The 13,046-nt window shown below is 41.4% G+C and overlaps 1 protein-coding gene across 1 annotated transcript in view; it reads left to right on the forward strand.

Moving 5' to 3' along the window:
* Fer1l6 (fer-1 like family member 6) overlaps positions 1-13,046 on the forward strand; it is a 141,051-nt gene that overhangs the window by 95,513 nt on the left and 32,492 nt on the right. The window contains exons 28-32 of the mRNA XM_090338730.1: positions 608-647; positions 2,460-2,584; positions 4,837-4,968; positions 5,793-5,918; positions 10,504-10,631. Coding sequence (XP_090194856.1) covers positions 608-647; positions 2,460-2,584; positions 4,837-4,968; positions 5,793-5,918; positions 10,504-10,631 — 551 coding nt within the window. The remainder of the gene's footprint in view (positions 1-607; positions 648-2,459; positions 2,585-4,836; positions 4,969-5,792; positions 5,919-10,503; positions 10,632-13,046) is intronic.

Raw genomic sequence — 13,046 nt, forward strand, 5'->3', positions numbered from 1 at the left:
TTTTTTTTCTTCCATATTTTTCATTGTAATTAATAGAAGGGTTACATTATATTCACCAGATAGAAGGTGCATTACTTCATAAACATTGATACCCTTTCTCATGTCTTGGTCCCCATTTCTCTCCCCCGACCCCTGCCCTTCATCTTGTTTCCCCCCCTTCCCTATCTGATTTCAAATAACCAAACATGCATATATACAATATATCAGATAACCAGGAGAAATACTGTAATATGAGATAACCAAGGGACAGCAAAAGAGATGAGAGATAACATAGTACATTAAGGACAATAATCACTCATTATATGGCTTTTGTTTCTATATCCTGGAGGTCCTTTCATTTAGCATCATACTATATAGCCTTATGTATCTAGGTTTTGTTCTATTATAAATCTCTGCTAGGAGAGCCCAAGGTTTCTACTGGTTATGACAAATGAGGGAAACCATTGAGCCTATGTTCCCTTGAGTCTGGCTTATGAAGCAGGGTTTTTATCATGGGAACTTCTTTCAAATATCATTATCTTAGGGACTCATTGAATTAGAATGGTTAGCAGTAGGGGGTTAATAAATTAGGTACAGAAGGATCAATCATCTCTCTCCTTTTTTAAAGGCAAAAGAGAGCATGACCAAGGAGGGAAAAGACAAAGCAGGTAAGTAGCTATTCTGGTGATACTTGGACACAGAAGGTAGCCACTATAGTAAGAGAATTATAAAATAGAATTATAGAATAGAATCCATGAGGGATATATTAGAACTCAATTCCCTATCCCAAATGAGGAAGCAATCTCAGGACAATGTTGGAATTGGCCTGAGCACCCAGGTGTCTGTTTCAGTTCAGTGAAGAAATGGATTCTCTGGCTCATGTCCTATACTGGCAGTCCTGATGTAGAAATAGTGGAGTAAAAATAGGAGAAAGCTTGCATCTCAGGCCAAACCCAATAAGATAAGCTTTAACAGAGGTGAGTGTAAAGATCTAGATTTAGGTTCTATTTACAAAGATTGGATAGGTCTGGTTTGGCAGAAACTCAAGCAAAAGAAGCTTGGGACTTGAAATTACCACAAATTCAGTTTAAGCCAACAGTGAATCATGGCCTAAATACAACAGTAATATCAACATTAAAAGCAATTTTAGGTGACATTGATAAAGTAAGAGAACCAGCCTCAGTTCCTCAGGCCCCTTGTAATTAGTACACTTTATTTTTTTCTTAAAGATACAAATGAAGATATTTATATCTCTATATATAATACAATAAATGTATTATGTATTGCATGTATATTTATCTCGTATGTCAATCAGATAAGCAAAGAACTAGCCAAAGCAGAGTAATACATATACAACCAAAGGTATCATGGTGGTGCAGAACAATGAAAAAATCATTCTAACTCTGAATTTTTGTCTAACTTAGTAAGCCTAGAAGAGCTTGACAGTGGAATTGTTTGAACTAGCTGTGCATGCTGGGACAATTTCCATCTACTTTGTAAGAGTTTTATTGAAGCTTAGCATGCAAATCATTATGCATGCTACCGATTCACATGCATGGACCTATGACCTCCAAGTCAGTTATTGTTACATTTGCTTCCCATTTTGTGATTATAAAATGAACAGACTTTGACCGTCGCCCTGACTCCTACTCCAAGAGACAAAAGTACATGCAAAAGTTCCACCCTCTAGTGGAAAGAACTGTGTTGCATCTGATATGAATTTGGGCAACTCCCATGTGGTCAAAGTATGGAGAGAAAACAAACTTTGCACAACCTAAAATAGAGCTGTTTAGGAAACCTTTACAATATCACCATTTTCTGAGCAGTACCTACACCACTTCTCACATTAAGGCCCCTTGTAATTAGTACATTTTAGTTTGTATTGTTTCCTGTGGCTAATCCTACAACATAGTTGGTAGTATCATCAGCTTGCAGATGAAGAAATAGAGTAGCCTTCTCAAGGTTACATAGCTGGAAAGCAGCAGAGCTCGAAGTCCATGGCATGTTTCTTTTCTCCAGGATCTACTGCTGAAAAATGACTAAGTAACTTCAATAGCATGACCCTGTGCCAGACTCAAGAGAGCCAAGTCTCATGTTGAGCTAGATGAGACTCAAGTCTCTAAGGATATTTGAGAGGGGCATGTAATTAAACCCTTTAGAATCTATTCAAATCCTGACTGTTCTTTTCTACTTGGATGAATGGGTGAGTCACTTACCTGTCTGAGAGCTTCTACCTGCGTAGCCAAATCAACACATTGCCTGGTCCTAAACAATCCATAGCCACTGCCATTTCTGCATGAGTACCATAGATTACAGGCTCGATGTAGCAATCCTACAGTGAAAAGGTATGATTTCTTTTTTAAAACAAAGATAACAGCATAGGAGCCACAACAGAGTGAGAGGAGAGAGGGAGCTTGAACCTGTTCTTAAACACATCAACTATTATGAGAAATCTAACTATTTCTGCTGCGTATCTGCAGAGGCAAAACCAGATGAGGTAGTGTTAGATATAGAAGATGGCCCCAAGAAGAAGAAGGACAAAATGCTCAAGAAGAAACTCAAAGATGATGGAAATGATGGCATTCCCAATCTGGCTGTCTTGAAGGTATGTGGACATTGGAGTGGTGACTCTCTTTCTCACCAGGAAACGGGGTGGGGGCTCCTTCATGCTTAGATCAATCCCAGAAATGCCTTTCTTTGAACTAACTTTGTGCCTGCATTATAGTAACTGATACAGAGCAATGAAGGCTAATAGGCATATAAACAAGTCAATAGAGAGCTTAATAAAGGCAATATACATAGGGATTACAGTTACTAAGTCAGGTGGAATACATTTTGGGTTTTTTTTAATATCATTTTTTTATGTTTTTGTTTTTTACTTTCTCATCTCTCTCTTTTAGAAAAAAAGATTTCTTCAGCTAGGAGCGTGGCCTAGTGATAGAGTGCTTGCCTAGCCGCACGAAGCCCTGGGTTCAATTCCTCGGTACCACATCCAAAAAAAAAAAGCCAGAAGTGGTGCTGTGGCTTGAGTGGTAGAGTGCTAGCCTTGAGAAAGCCCAAGGACAGTGTTCAGGCCCTGAGTTCAAGCCCCAGGACTAGTAAAAAAAAGTGTCTCATTACAGTAGCCTATAGAAGTTAAACAAAGAAGGTGTCATACACAATCCCATCAACATCTTCCCCTTTGTCACTCTCCCTTAAGAGTACATTTCTTTCTGGACAATGTCACTCCTTCCCAGTTTCTCCCCCCCATTCCTATCCACAAGTTCATTTTCAACATAGTGCCCAGTGAGTAGCACTGCTGAATTTGTTCAACCTTTGTTCCTCCATTTCTGTGCCCACCACCCTTATTCTCCTAAAGACAGAAAAATGAATGAACAAGACAACAATTAAGCATGAAACTTCTTGTTCGCATTTCCTGGAATTTATTTCAGTATTATTTTAGACAGCACATAGACATTGCATCTTGTGTTCTTCTCCTAAAAATATCCTCCTTTGTTCTCACTGTGTGTGAATGTCTGAAGTCCTGTATAAGTTATCATTTCTCTTGGTATAGTTTAGATCTAGCTTCTACATCTGAGAGAAAGCCTGTGCTGTTTGTCCCTCTGAGCTTGGCTTACCTCACTTAGCCTGATTAGTTTCTGGACCATCCACTCCCCTGCAATGGCCTAATCTTATTCTTTCTAAAGGCTGTGTAAAATTCCATTGTATATAGCCATTTCATTTTTTGGATCCACTCACCTATTACAGGGTATCTGGGCTGTTTCCATCAGGTGATAGGATGTTTTCATTTTCTACACCCTCCTATTGAAAAGAAGCACAGCTTAAGCTGTCCAGCTTGAGCCTGGAGAGGTAGTGTCTAGCTCCCCCCAGGCTGCCCCTTCTGGAGCCTGACATTCATAATGATGGGGACACCCTCAAAACAGCAAGAGCTTTAACTCCAACTAATGCTAAGTCCATCAGATCAATGCTAGCAATAGTACTAGAGTATTTGTTAGTGGAATATTTATGGCTATGCAAATTTGGAGTATGAAAATTATGTATGGAGAAAACCAATCCAGATAAGCAAGTTTGATAGGAAACTTGAATACGTAATTTAATTATGTTAGCAGACATAAAATCCAATTCTATTTTGCATTTCTATGATAGGTATATATCATTTTCCTACTTGGAAAATTCATATCTATGTGCAGTATAATATGCACATAGATATGCATTAAGAATTAGTATTAGTGGTTAAAATTTCCTCCAAGTACTATAGTCTGTCGCTAACAACCAATTAACTATAAAAATGGCTTTTCGTATTTATAATTGCATACTGTATAGATTATTTTTTGTCCTTGTGTTTGAAATTAAAAGTTAATCCTGTCAGGTGCTGGTGGCTTGTGCCTCTAATATTAGCTTCTCAGAAGGCTGAGATCTGAAGATCATGGTTGGAAGCCAGCCTGGGCAGGCTAAGAGAGTCTTACAGCTAATTAACCAGCAAAAACTTCAGTAGTAGAAAGAAGTGTGATCAAGTAGTATACCACCAGCCTTGAGCAAAAAAGCTAACAGGCAGTGCATAGACCCAGAGTTCAAACCCCAATGTTCATGGGTGCATGTGTACAAATACACACACACACACACACACACACACACACACGCACACACACACACTGAATCCAAATATTTTATACTGTTCAAAGTAGCAGTTTCTAAGAATGCTAAGCCATCTGTGTTCCTTACGTTATTAAAGATAAGTTAGAATAGTCTGGTGTTTTCCAAAGGGATATACACCAAGGCCACTTTTGGAGAGTCTTGGCATGACTCATGACATTGGCCCTGAGCCTCTTTAGCAGAACTTCTCCTTCCTCCCTAAAGATATACGATGGTGATCTTGAGAGTGAATTCGACCATTTTGAAGACTGGGTGAAAACCTTTGAGCTCTTCCGAGGCAAGTCTACAGAAGAAGAGCAGGGGCTGGATGGAGACCGGGTCATCGGGAAGTTTAAGGCAAGTTCCCCTGATCTAGTTCATCCTGTCAGCGTCAGCTATGACTCAATTCTAACCATGAACTTTTAGTGTTGAATGTGTGTGTGGGGGGGAATCCTACTCGATTCCTACTTAAGAACCTTCTGGAACCCCCAGAGACCCAGTTCCAGTCTTTGGTGATACTTTTAGTTTGTGGCCATGGGTCAGAGCTCAGTTTGTGCAACGTGAGAGGCATTGTTATTTGAAACACCAGTGCATTTCACTCTGTACTCTCCATTCTTTGCACACTGTTGGCTAGATGCCGAAAGCAATCAAATGGCACAAGTCCTTCCCTAGCAATTTCACTATCACATTGCAATAGCATTTGCTACCTGCCTGCTGCATGCTGGGTCTATAATATGAAACAGGGTGTGTGGCAAATAGACTGAGTGTTATAATTTGCCAATCTGGACTTAAATCTTCGTTATAATACTGATCACCTGCAGGACCTGAAACAACGTACTTAACTGCCCTGAGCCTTTGCTATTGGGCTAGGAATACTGTAGTCAGAATGGAATTTGATACTAGGAGAAATGTAAGCACAGTCTCCAATGCATAAAAGGTGGCTGGGTCATATCTGTTGTGGTCCTCACGTAATGGTCCTGAGCTAGGATGCTAGTGAACTGAGCTGCTCCACCAGGGTACGATGAAGAAGCACAGATGTAGGCAGGTTGGATGAACTGCCTGAGGATGTTCGCTTGGGGAAGGTAGTGCCAGCTGCCCTGAGCCCCAGCCGTGGGTTCTGTATAGCTTCTCACAGACCATATCGCCATCTTGTTTTAATGGGTTGCACTTTCTGGTTCCAGGGCTCCTTCTGCATCTACAAAAGCCCTGAGGATTTGACCTCTGAGGACAGTAGGCAACTGAGAATCCAGCAAGGGATTCCACCAAACCACCCCATCCAAGTCCTGATCAGGGTGTACATTGTTGCGGTGAGACACCTCCTTTGCTCGGAGGGAGGGGATTAGGCTGCTGCAACTTCTATCTCCAAGTATCACTGGCACTAAATCGACTAAATCAACTGGAACCTCTGCTGCAGAATTCTGAAGGCTGCAAGTCCATAGTCAAGGTGCTTGCTGTCAGGAGTGGTTTCTGGTAGGGCTTCTCTTGCTGGCTTACAAATGGATGCCTTCTTGCTCTGCCCTCACATGGCTGGTCTTCCAACCTCCCTCCCTCCCTCTCTCCCTTCCTCCCATCTTTCCTTCCTCCCTCCCTTCTTTCCTCCCTCTTTTTCTCCCTCCTCCTCTCTCTCTCCCCACCTCTCTCATTCTCTCTCTCCCCCCACTCTCTCTCTTTCTCGCTCTCTCTCTCCCTCATTCCCTCTTTTTTTTTTTTTTGCCAGTCCTTGGCTTTGAACTCTGGGCCTGAGCAACTGTCCCAAGCTCCTTTGGCTCAAAGCCAGCACTCTACCACTTGATCTACAGTACCACTTCCGGCTTTTTCTGTGATTAATTGGAGATAGGAGTCTCATGGACTTTTCTACCTGGTCTAGCTTTGAACCATCTCAGATCTCAGCCTCCTGAGTAGCTACAGATGTGAGCTACCAGCTCCGGGGTCACATAGCATGAAGTGCTCATGCGAAATGGGGCCAAGGGCGCTGGGATCTTCTCCATTTGTTACAAAACCCTACAGTTTTCATCTCATTTGACCTTGAGCGTTTGCCTAACACCATGTCTCAATATGATAACATGGTGCTTCACCATGTACATCCAGAGGCACTCAATTCAGTCTAAACAGGATACAGAGTTTGTTCACTAGTGTAGACACTTGCTGGCTTGTCATTCAGGGAAACTATTTTCAGGCACACAGAAGTTTTCTGAGGAGCTTTCTCAGCTCTCTAATTGCCTCCCAGCAGAAAAGAAAACGGAAGAGATTAGAAGCAGGGAAGACAGTGAGATGGAAGAGCCAGGGTGGAATATGCCAGCTGCCGTGAGAAGTTCTCCCCAGTGGCTGTGCTTCTGCGCTATTACAGTCAGAAACTTCATTTTGAACATGTTTCCAAGAAATAGATTATCCTCTGTAAGTTCCCTCCTTTCTGATAATGAGGCATGCCACATTTTAGTTTGAGTGTCAGGAAGGCAGGGTCAAAATATGACACTAAATGAAAGCAGTTGTGTGAAGCCTTATGGTTTGTGGCTTTGTTTTAATTTTTTCAAGTTAGATTTGACTTTCAAATTATATTTGATTCTAATAGCCTTGTTTTATGTCAACCCCCTTTCTATGGTCTTTATTTTTTGAGAAGCATAAATGAAGCATAAAACGAGAACAAATTATTTAATGCTAAACAAGGACTAAATGTTCTCCTCTCATGCACCTCTCAGGCATCCTTCAACATTCTAAGCATCATTGCCACAACCACATTGACAAAGATGTTGGGACTCAAAGAAGTCTATGTCCTTTTGAAAGTCAGTCTAGTTGGACAGATTACAAGGATTTAGCAGAATCACTGACAATACTGATGTATATATTAAACCCTCGCCTCAAGAAGATTTAGACTGCCCTTTTCAAAATTGTGACTGAGTCTCGGGGGATAATTAATAGGCATTCCTCGGGAAATAGACCTTGTGTTCAAGTAAGGTGGAGAAATAATATAACCATTCATTTATTTACCTTCTCCAGCTCTTGAGATTTGCAAAGGTCATTCGCACATTCAAGGCTAAGAATAATAGAAGCAACCCTATTTAACTGTCAAGACTTGAACACCATTTTCTAATCTCTATTGTCCCATATCTCTTCTCCTCCTCCGAAAGAACTAAGGATCTGTAGTTGCTAGCTTGGGGAACACAGAAATCGCAAGGATAACTAGTAGGAAGGAGAGAAAGATGCGTGTACAAGCTACAGAGATGGAAGCAGGATCTGTCCCTTTATTCACTATTCATTTAGCAAATATCTCCTGTGCTCCTTTTTTGTGTCGTGGGCCAGAATTACTGCTCAGGTCCCTGCTCAGGAGCAGCATGAGGGAGGGAAAGAGGGAGGGAGGGAGGGAGGGAGGACGGGGGGGGGGGAGGACAGGGAGACTAGAGCTGGAGGACAGGAGAAAATTGGGAAAAGTCTGAGGGTGGTAACCCTGGGTTGTGGGGAGAGAAGTTCACTGCAATAGGAAAACTCAGTGCCATGTGTCAAATTTCCTAGCGGTAACAATTTTTCTAGTAGTGGATCCTGATCTCCTTGTGTCATCTTCTCCTTTATACTAATATTTAATGAATTGACTATGTAAGAAACTGGTTTTTGTTTTTCATTATTTTTGTATTTTTTGAACTTAGGGTCTGGGTACAGTCCCTGAGTCTTTGGCTTAAGACTAGTGCTCTACCACTTTGAACCACAGCTCTACTTCTAGTTTTTAGGAGGTTAATTGAAGATAAGAGTCTCACAGACTTTCCTGTCCATGCTGGCTTTGAACCATGATCCTCAGATCCCAGCATCCTGGGTAGCTGGGTTTATGGGCATGAACTCACTGTGCCAGGCCAAGAAATTGTTTTAAAATACCATGATTTAATAAAATGAAAAAAGGTAAGAACAAAACTACTTAAAAATTTCATAAAGAACCTAAATCTTCCCACCATTACTCTCAAGATACTTTAGGTAGCATTTTCTTTCAAATCAGTACATATGCTTTTTGTGAGTGCTATTATAAGGGCTTGAATTCAGGGCAATAACTCTCATTTTTCAAGATTTGGTGCTCTACCAATTGAGCCAGAGCTCCACTTCAGGCTTTTGACTAATTGGAGATAAGAGTCTCCTCACTAACTTTCCTGTCCAGGCTGGCTTTGAACCACGATCCTCAATGTCCTGAATAGCTATGATTACAGGCATGAGCTACCTCTTGCCATATGCTTTTTATTTTTTGTCATTTAACAAAACAGTTTATGAAGACAATGTCACGCCTTTCAACGTTCTCACCACCCCTCCCGTAGGCACCCTTCTCCTTACTCTTCTTAGTTTTGTCAGATATACATTCGATTCTTGACTGCATTTTTTTTCTCTTTTCCTCTTCATTCATCTATCCATTTCCCCTTGACCACACCCTACCTCTTTTAATTATTTTGTTTTCTTTTGTACTACTAAGGTTTAAACTCAGAGCCTAGCACTTGAAAGCCAGGGCTTTGCTGCTCATATCATGACCTTAGCCCTTTTTGGTCTAGTTACTTTTCAGATAGGGTCCTGCACTTTCTGCCTCAGCAGATCTTGAGTTACAATTCTCCTACCTATGCCAGCTGTATAGCTGGAATTACAGACATAGCGTTTACACAGATAACTCTTCAAAGTATTCATGTAATATTTTCTTGAAAGAATGAAATATTCTCTCATTTATTCATTCGACAAATATTAAGATCCTGTTCAGTGTCCTAAAAATGAAATAATGAATGACCAACGCTCGAGATTACACATTACTTGAGAGTTACATGAAGACTAGGGCATATAAAACTAAGCACAAAAAAGGATAAACAAACAGGATTTAAGCCAGCGGTAATACTAAACTTGGGTGATGCAGACAGAATACTAGAAGAGGGCTATTTTGGAATGTGTGGGTTGTTTACAAATTTGACCATGAAGCATTTATTCTAGTGAACATCCTCTAATATACAGCCTTATAAGTTTCTGCCATTTTCTTTGCTGTATAGAATCCTATATGTGGAATTATTTCTCAACTTTCTTTGATGGTGATTTCTCCCTCTCTTTGATATAATATCCCTTCATCCCTGATCCTTCTTTACAGACTATTTACTTTTAGATATTTTAAGGCTCACACAGTCTGGAATCAGACTTCATAATGGAAAACACATCACTGTTCAGCTGGCCATTGTCAAGTGCATGATTGATAGGGTCATGGATTCAGGGACCAGTGGTTCTGATAGGGACCTTCAGGGCCACACCTCAATCTTACTAATAGATCTTAGAAACAATGTAATTTGCCCATGATAACATGACTACATAGAACTAGTACTTACTTAGTACTAGTACATGCCTTCTGCCTCCATCTATCATGCTCCTGTTTCTTCATACTAAGAGCTGTTGATACCAGAGGAAAATGAACTTTAGCAAAGCCGACAAGTTTTCTTTTAACAGCACAATAGGGACCATAACAGTAATTCTTGACCTTGGCACTTTAGAATCACCTAAAATGTATTTAAAACATCCAAGAACCCCGACCTTATTTAGACCATGTCTTAGGAGAGTATCTGTTCATAAAACCACTGAGAGGCAGGTGCTGGTAACTCATGGTTATAATCCTAGCTGCTCAGGAGGCTGAGATATGAGGATCATGCTTTGAAACCAGCCTGAGCAGGAAAGTCCAAGAGACTCTTGTCTCCAATGAATTACTCAGAAAAAGCCAGAAGTGGCTCTGTGGCACTAACCTTGAGCAAAAGAAGCCAGAGACAGTGCCTAGATCCGGAGCTCCTTTTTTGCCCCAGGACTGACAAAATAAAAATAAAATAAAATGAAAGTATCAAGGTGATGTATTTATGGCCCATGTTCACAGCACCAAATCACTGCAGTTTCCTTTCTCGTCCATAGGCATTTAATCTTAGCCCAGCTGATCCAGACGGCAAATCAGATCCTTATATTGTGCTCAGACTTGGCAAAACTGAAATCAAAGATCGGGACAAATACATCCCCAAGCAGCTGAACCCAGTATTTGGAAGGTCAGTGGTTAGCCCTTGTGGCTGGGTTGTACTGCAGTTCTAGAAGTTGGTGCTGCTATGTTTCTTAGGAGATGGGTGTGTGTGTGTGTGTGTGTGTGTGTGTGTGTGTGTGTGTGTGTGTGTGTGACTCTGGATAATACTCCTCCCCATTCATGAAGATAGATACAATGTTTCTTATGGTCTCCTGAAGAATGTAGTGAATATGATCATCTTATAGTAATCATTTTTCGGATCTTAAATTTATCATCATAATTTAAAGTCATCATTATTATTTAAAGTCATCAGATCATCCTCTTTCTCCTTTTCAATAAAAGAGATCTCTCTTTTACAAACAAGGCAATCAAAGTCCTGAGCATTCAACTAACATTCAAGTTTGCAGAGGTCAGAATGGGAAAAGGGACCAGAGACTTGTTCTTTTGTCTACTACTTGAGAGACTTTTTTTTATCACATCACTTTACTGCCTTCATGTTGTTGTTGTTGCTCTGAAACTCAGGATCTCACACTCTCACTTGGCTTTTTTGCCCAAGGCTGACACTCTGTCATTGGAGACACACCTCGACTTCTGACTTTTTGGTGGTTAATTGGAGATAAGGTTCTCTTGGAATTGTCTGCCTACCTGAGCTGGCTGCAAACCATGATCCTCTGATCTCAGCCTCCTGAGTACTGAGGATTACAGGTGTGACTCACCAGCCCCCAGCGTTACTGCTGATTTAAGGTTACTTCTGAATTCAGAAAGTTAAACTGTGGCCCCCAAGTGTGTTTTGCTTCTCTCTATTGCGGGGGGGGGGGTGACCTAGGAGTCTAGGAATTGAAATTTTCTTAGTTCATGGGCCTTATTATCCTCTGCTGACCAACCAGCAGATCACGTATTGGTATTAGCTGCTTGAGTGTCAAAAGTCTGCCACATAGAAGCTCTGTGGCTCTTGTGCACATTCTGTGTGACCTTTACTGGTTTCACCTCTGTGATCCTAGTTTTCTTCATCCACAAAGAAGTAGTAACACCTGACTCTCAGGCTCCCTTTGGGGAATATGTGAATGACTGTCTAGCAGTGGATACTTAATCCATTGGGCTCCCTTCCTCTTCTTCACGACAATTTCAGCAATGCCTGTACATATTAAGTATATTTCATTTCTCCTAGGAGCGGGGAATGAATGCTCCATCAGCCTCGTTTAAATCTACTTACACATTTATAATCACTTTAGGCCCTCTTTACATCTGATGAGCCTCTTGGATTTTATTACTCCCGGGGAAATGAAGCAATAAATGATCTTGTCTGTCCAGATTAATGCAAACGACTAAAATGGGAGTGTAGGGGAACACTTGCCTTTGCCTTCCTGATCTAGAGCCAATGGTACCCTACCATTTCTGTGTTTTCTTGGCAGTCCTATTTTATTAGCTGCTTGCACCCCAGCACATTGGACTGGATTTATTAGTCCCATTATAAGGCCATGGTCCACAGGGGCCAGCATGATGAGCTAACTGGTTCCTCCTGCTTTTTCCAGAGCCTCTTCAGGTGTCTAGGGATGAGTATTTGGTTGGAACTGTCTTTGCTATTCAGCAGCAAAAGCTGCCAGCTTTTTGGCATTGTGTTCCAGCAGAGAGAGCAGTGAGTTTGGGCTCATACCCTTCTTGCTACTCACTGACACTGAGAGGACCTAGCCATTGAGGCCCTGGCTCCGTGCCCCGCCTCACTCCCCCCTCTGATGTGAATCTGATATATTCATGTGGTCATGAGCTCCATTCCCCATCTCTAGTCAGCTTAGTGATGCATCCCCAGTATTCAGGATGGGGCCCAATACGTGGCAAATATTCAATAAGTATTTATGGGATGAATGAATGATTGGATGGGTGGATGGATGAATGAATAAAGGAGTAAATGAGTGTTCAAGTAGAGGAGCAGAGAAAATTTTAGCCCCTTCCTAGTGTAGGATTTGATGAAGCCTACCACTATGCACTGTCCATGGAGGTTGACAGAGCCTCTTAGTAGTCAGGTTTCCCCACAAGTCTGCATTATCTCCATTGCCTTGTCAGTTATCCATAAACAATCCTAATGAGATCCCAAGTTGCTGGTTTGTGCCTTGCAGGAACAGTTCCCTCACTTCTCTTGTCCATTCATGTCTGCAGGCTTTTGCAGGGCCTGCCTTTTTCTGCATGAACTCATTCCTTCCTTACTGTAATAAGAATCCATCATGAGTCAGGTGTTTTGCCAGTCTGTACTTTCCAGGACTCCTATGAATACAGAGAGGAAAAAAAGATAAAGAGAAGATAAGGACACAGTTTACCAGCCCTGTGGAAATACTGGGAAATACCAGGGAGCAATAGCATGTGTCTGTAATCTCAGTTTGGGGCCATCCTCAACTACCTACTAAGATGTGGGAAGGCAAATTAGAAGTTCCATAGATCCCACTTAAGA

The sequence above is a fragment of the Megascapheus bottae genome, chromosome 9 (assembly GCF_031878675.1).
Source record: "Megascapheus bottae isolate mThoBot1 chromosome 9, mThoBot2.hap1, whole genome shotgun sequence".
Classification (NCBI taxonomy): Eukaryota; Metazoa; Chordata; class Mammalia; order Rodentia; family Geomyidae; genus Megascapheus; species Megascapheus bottae.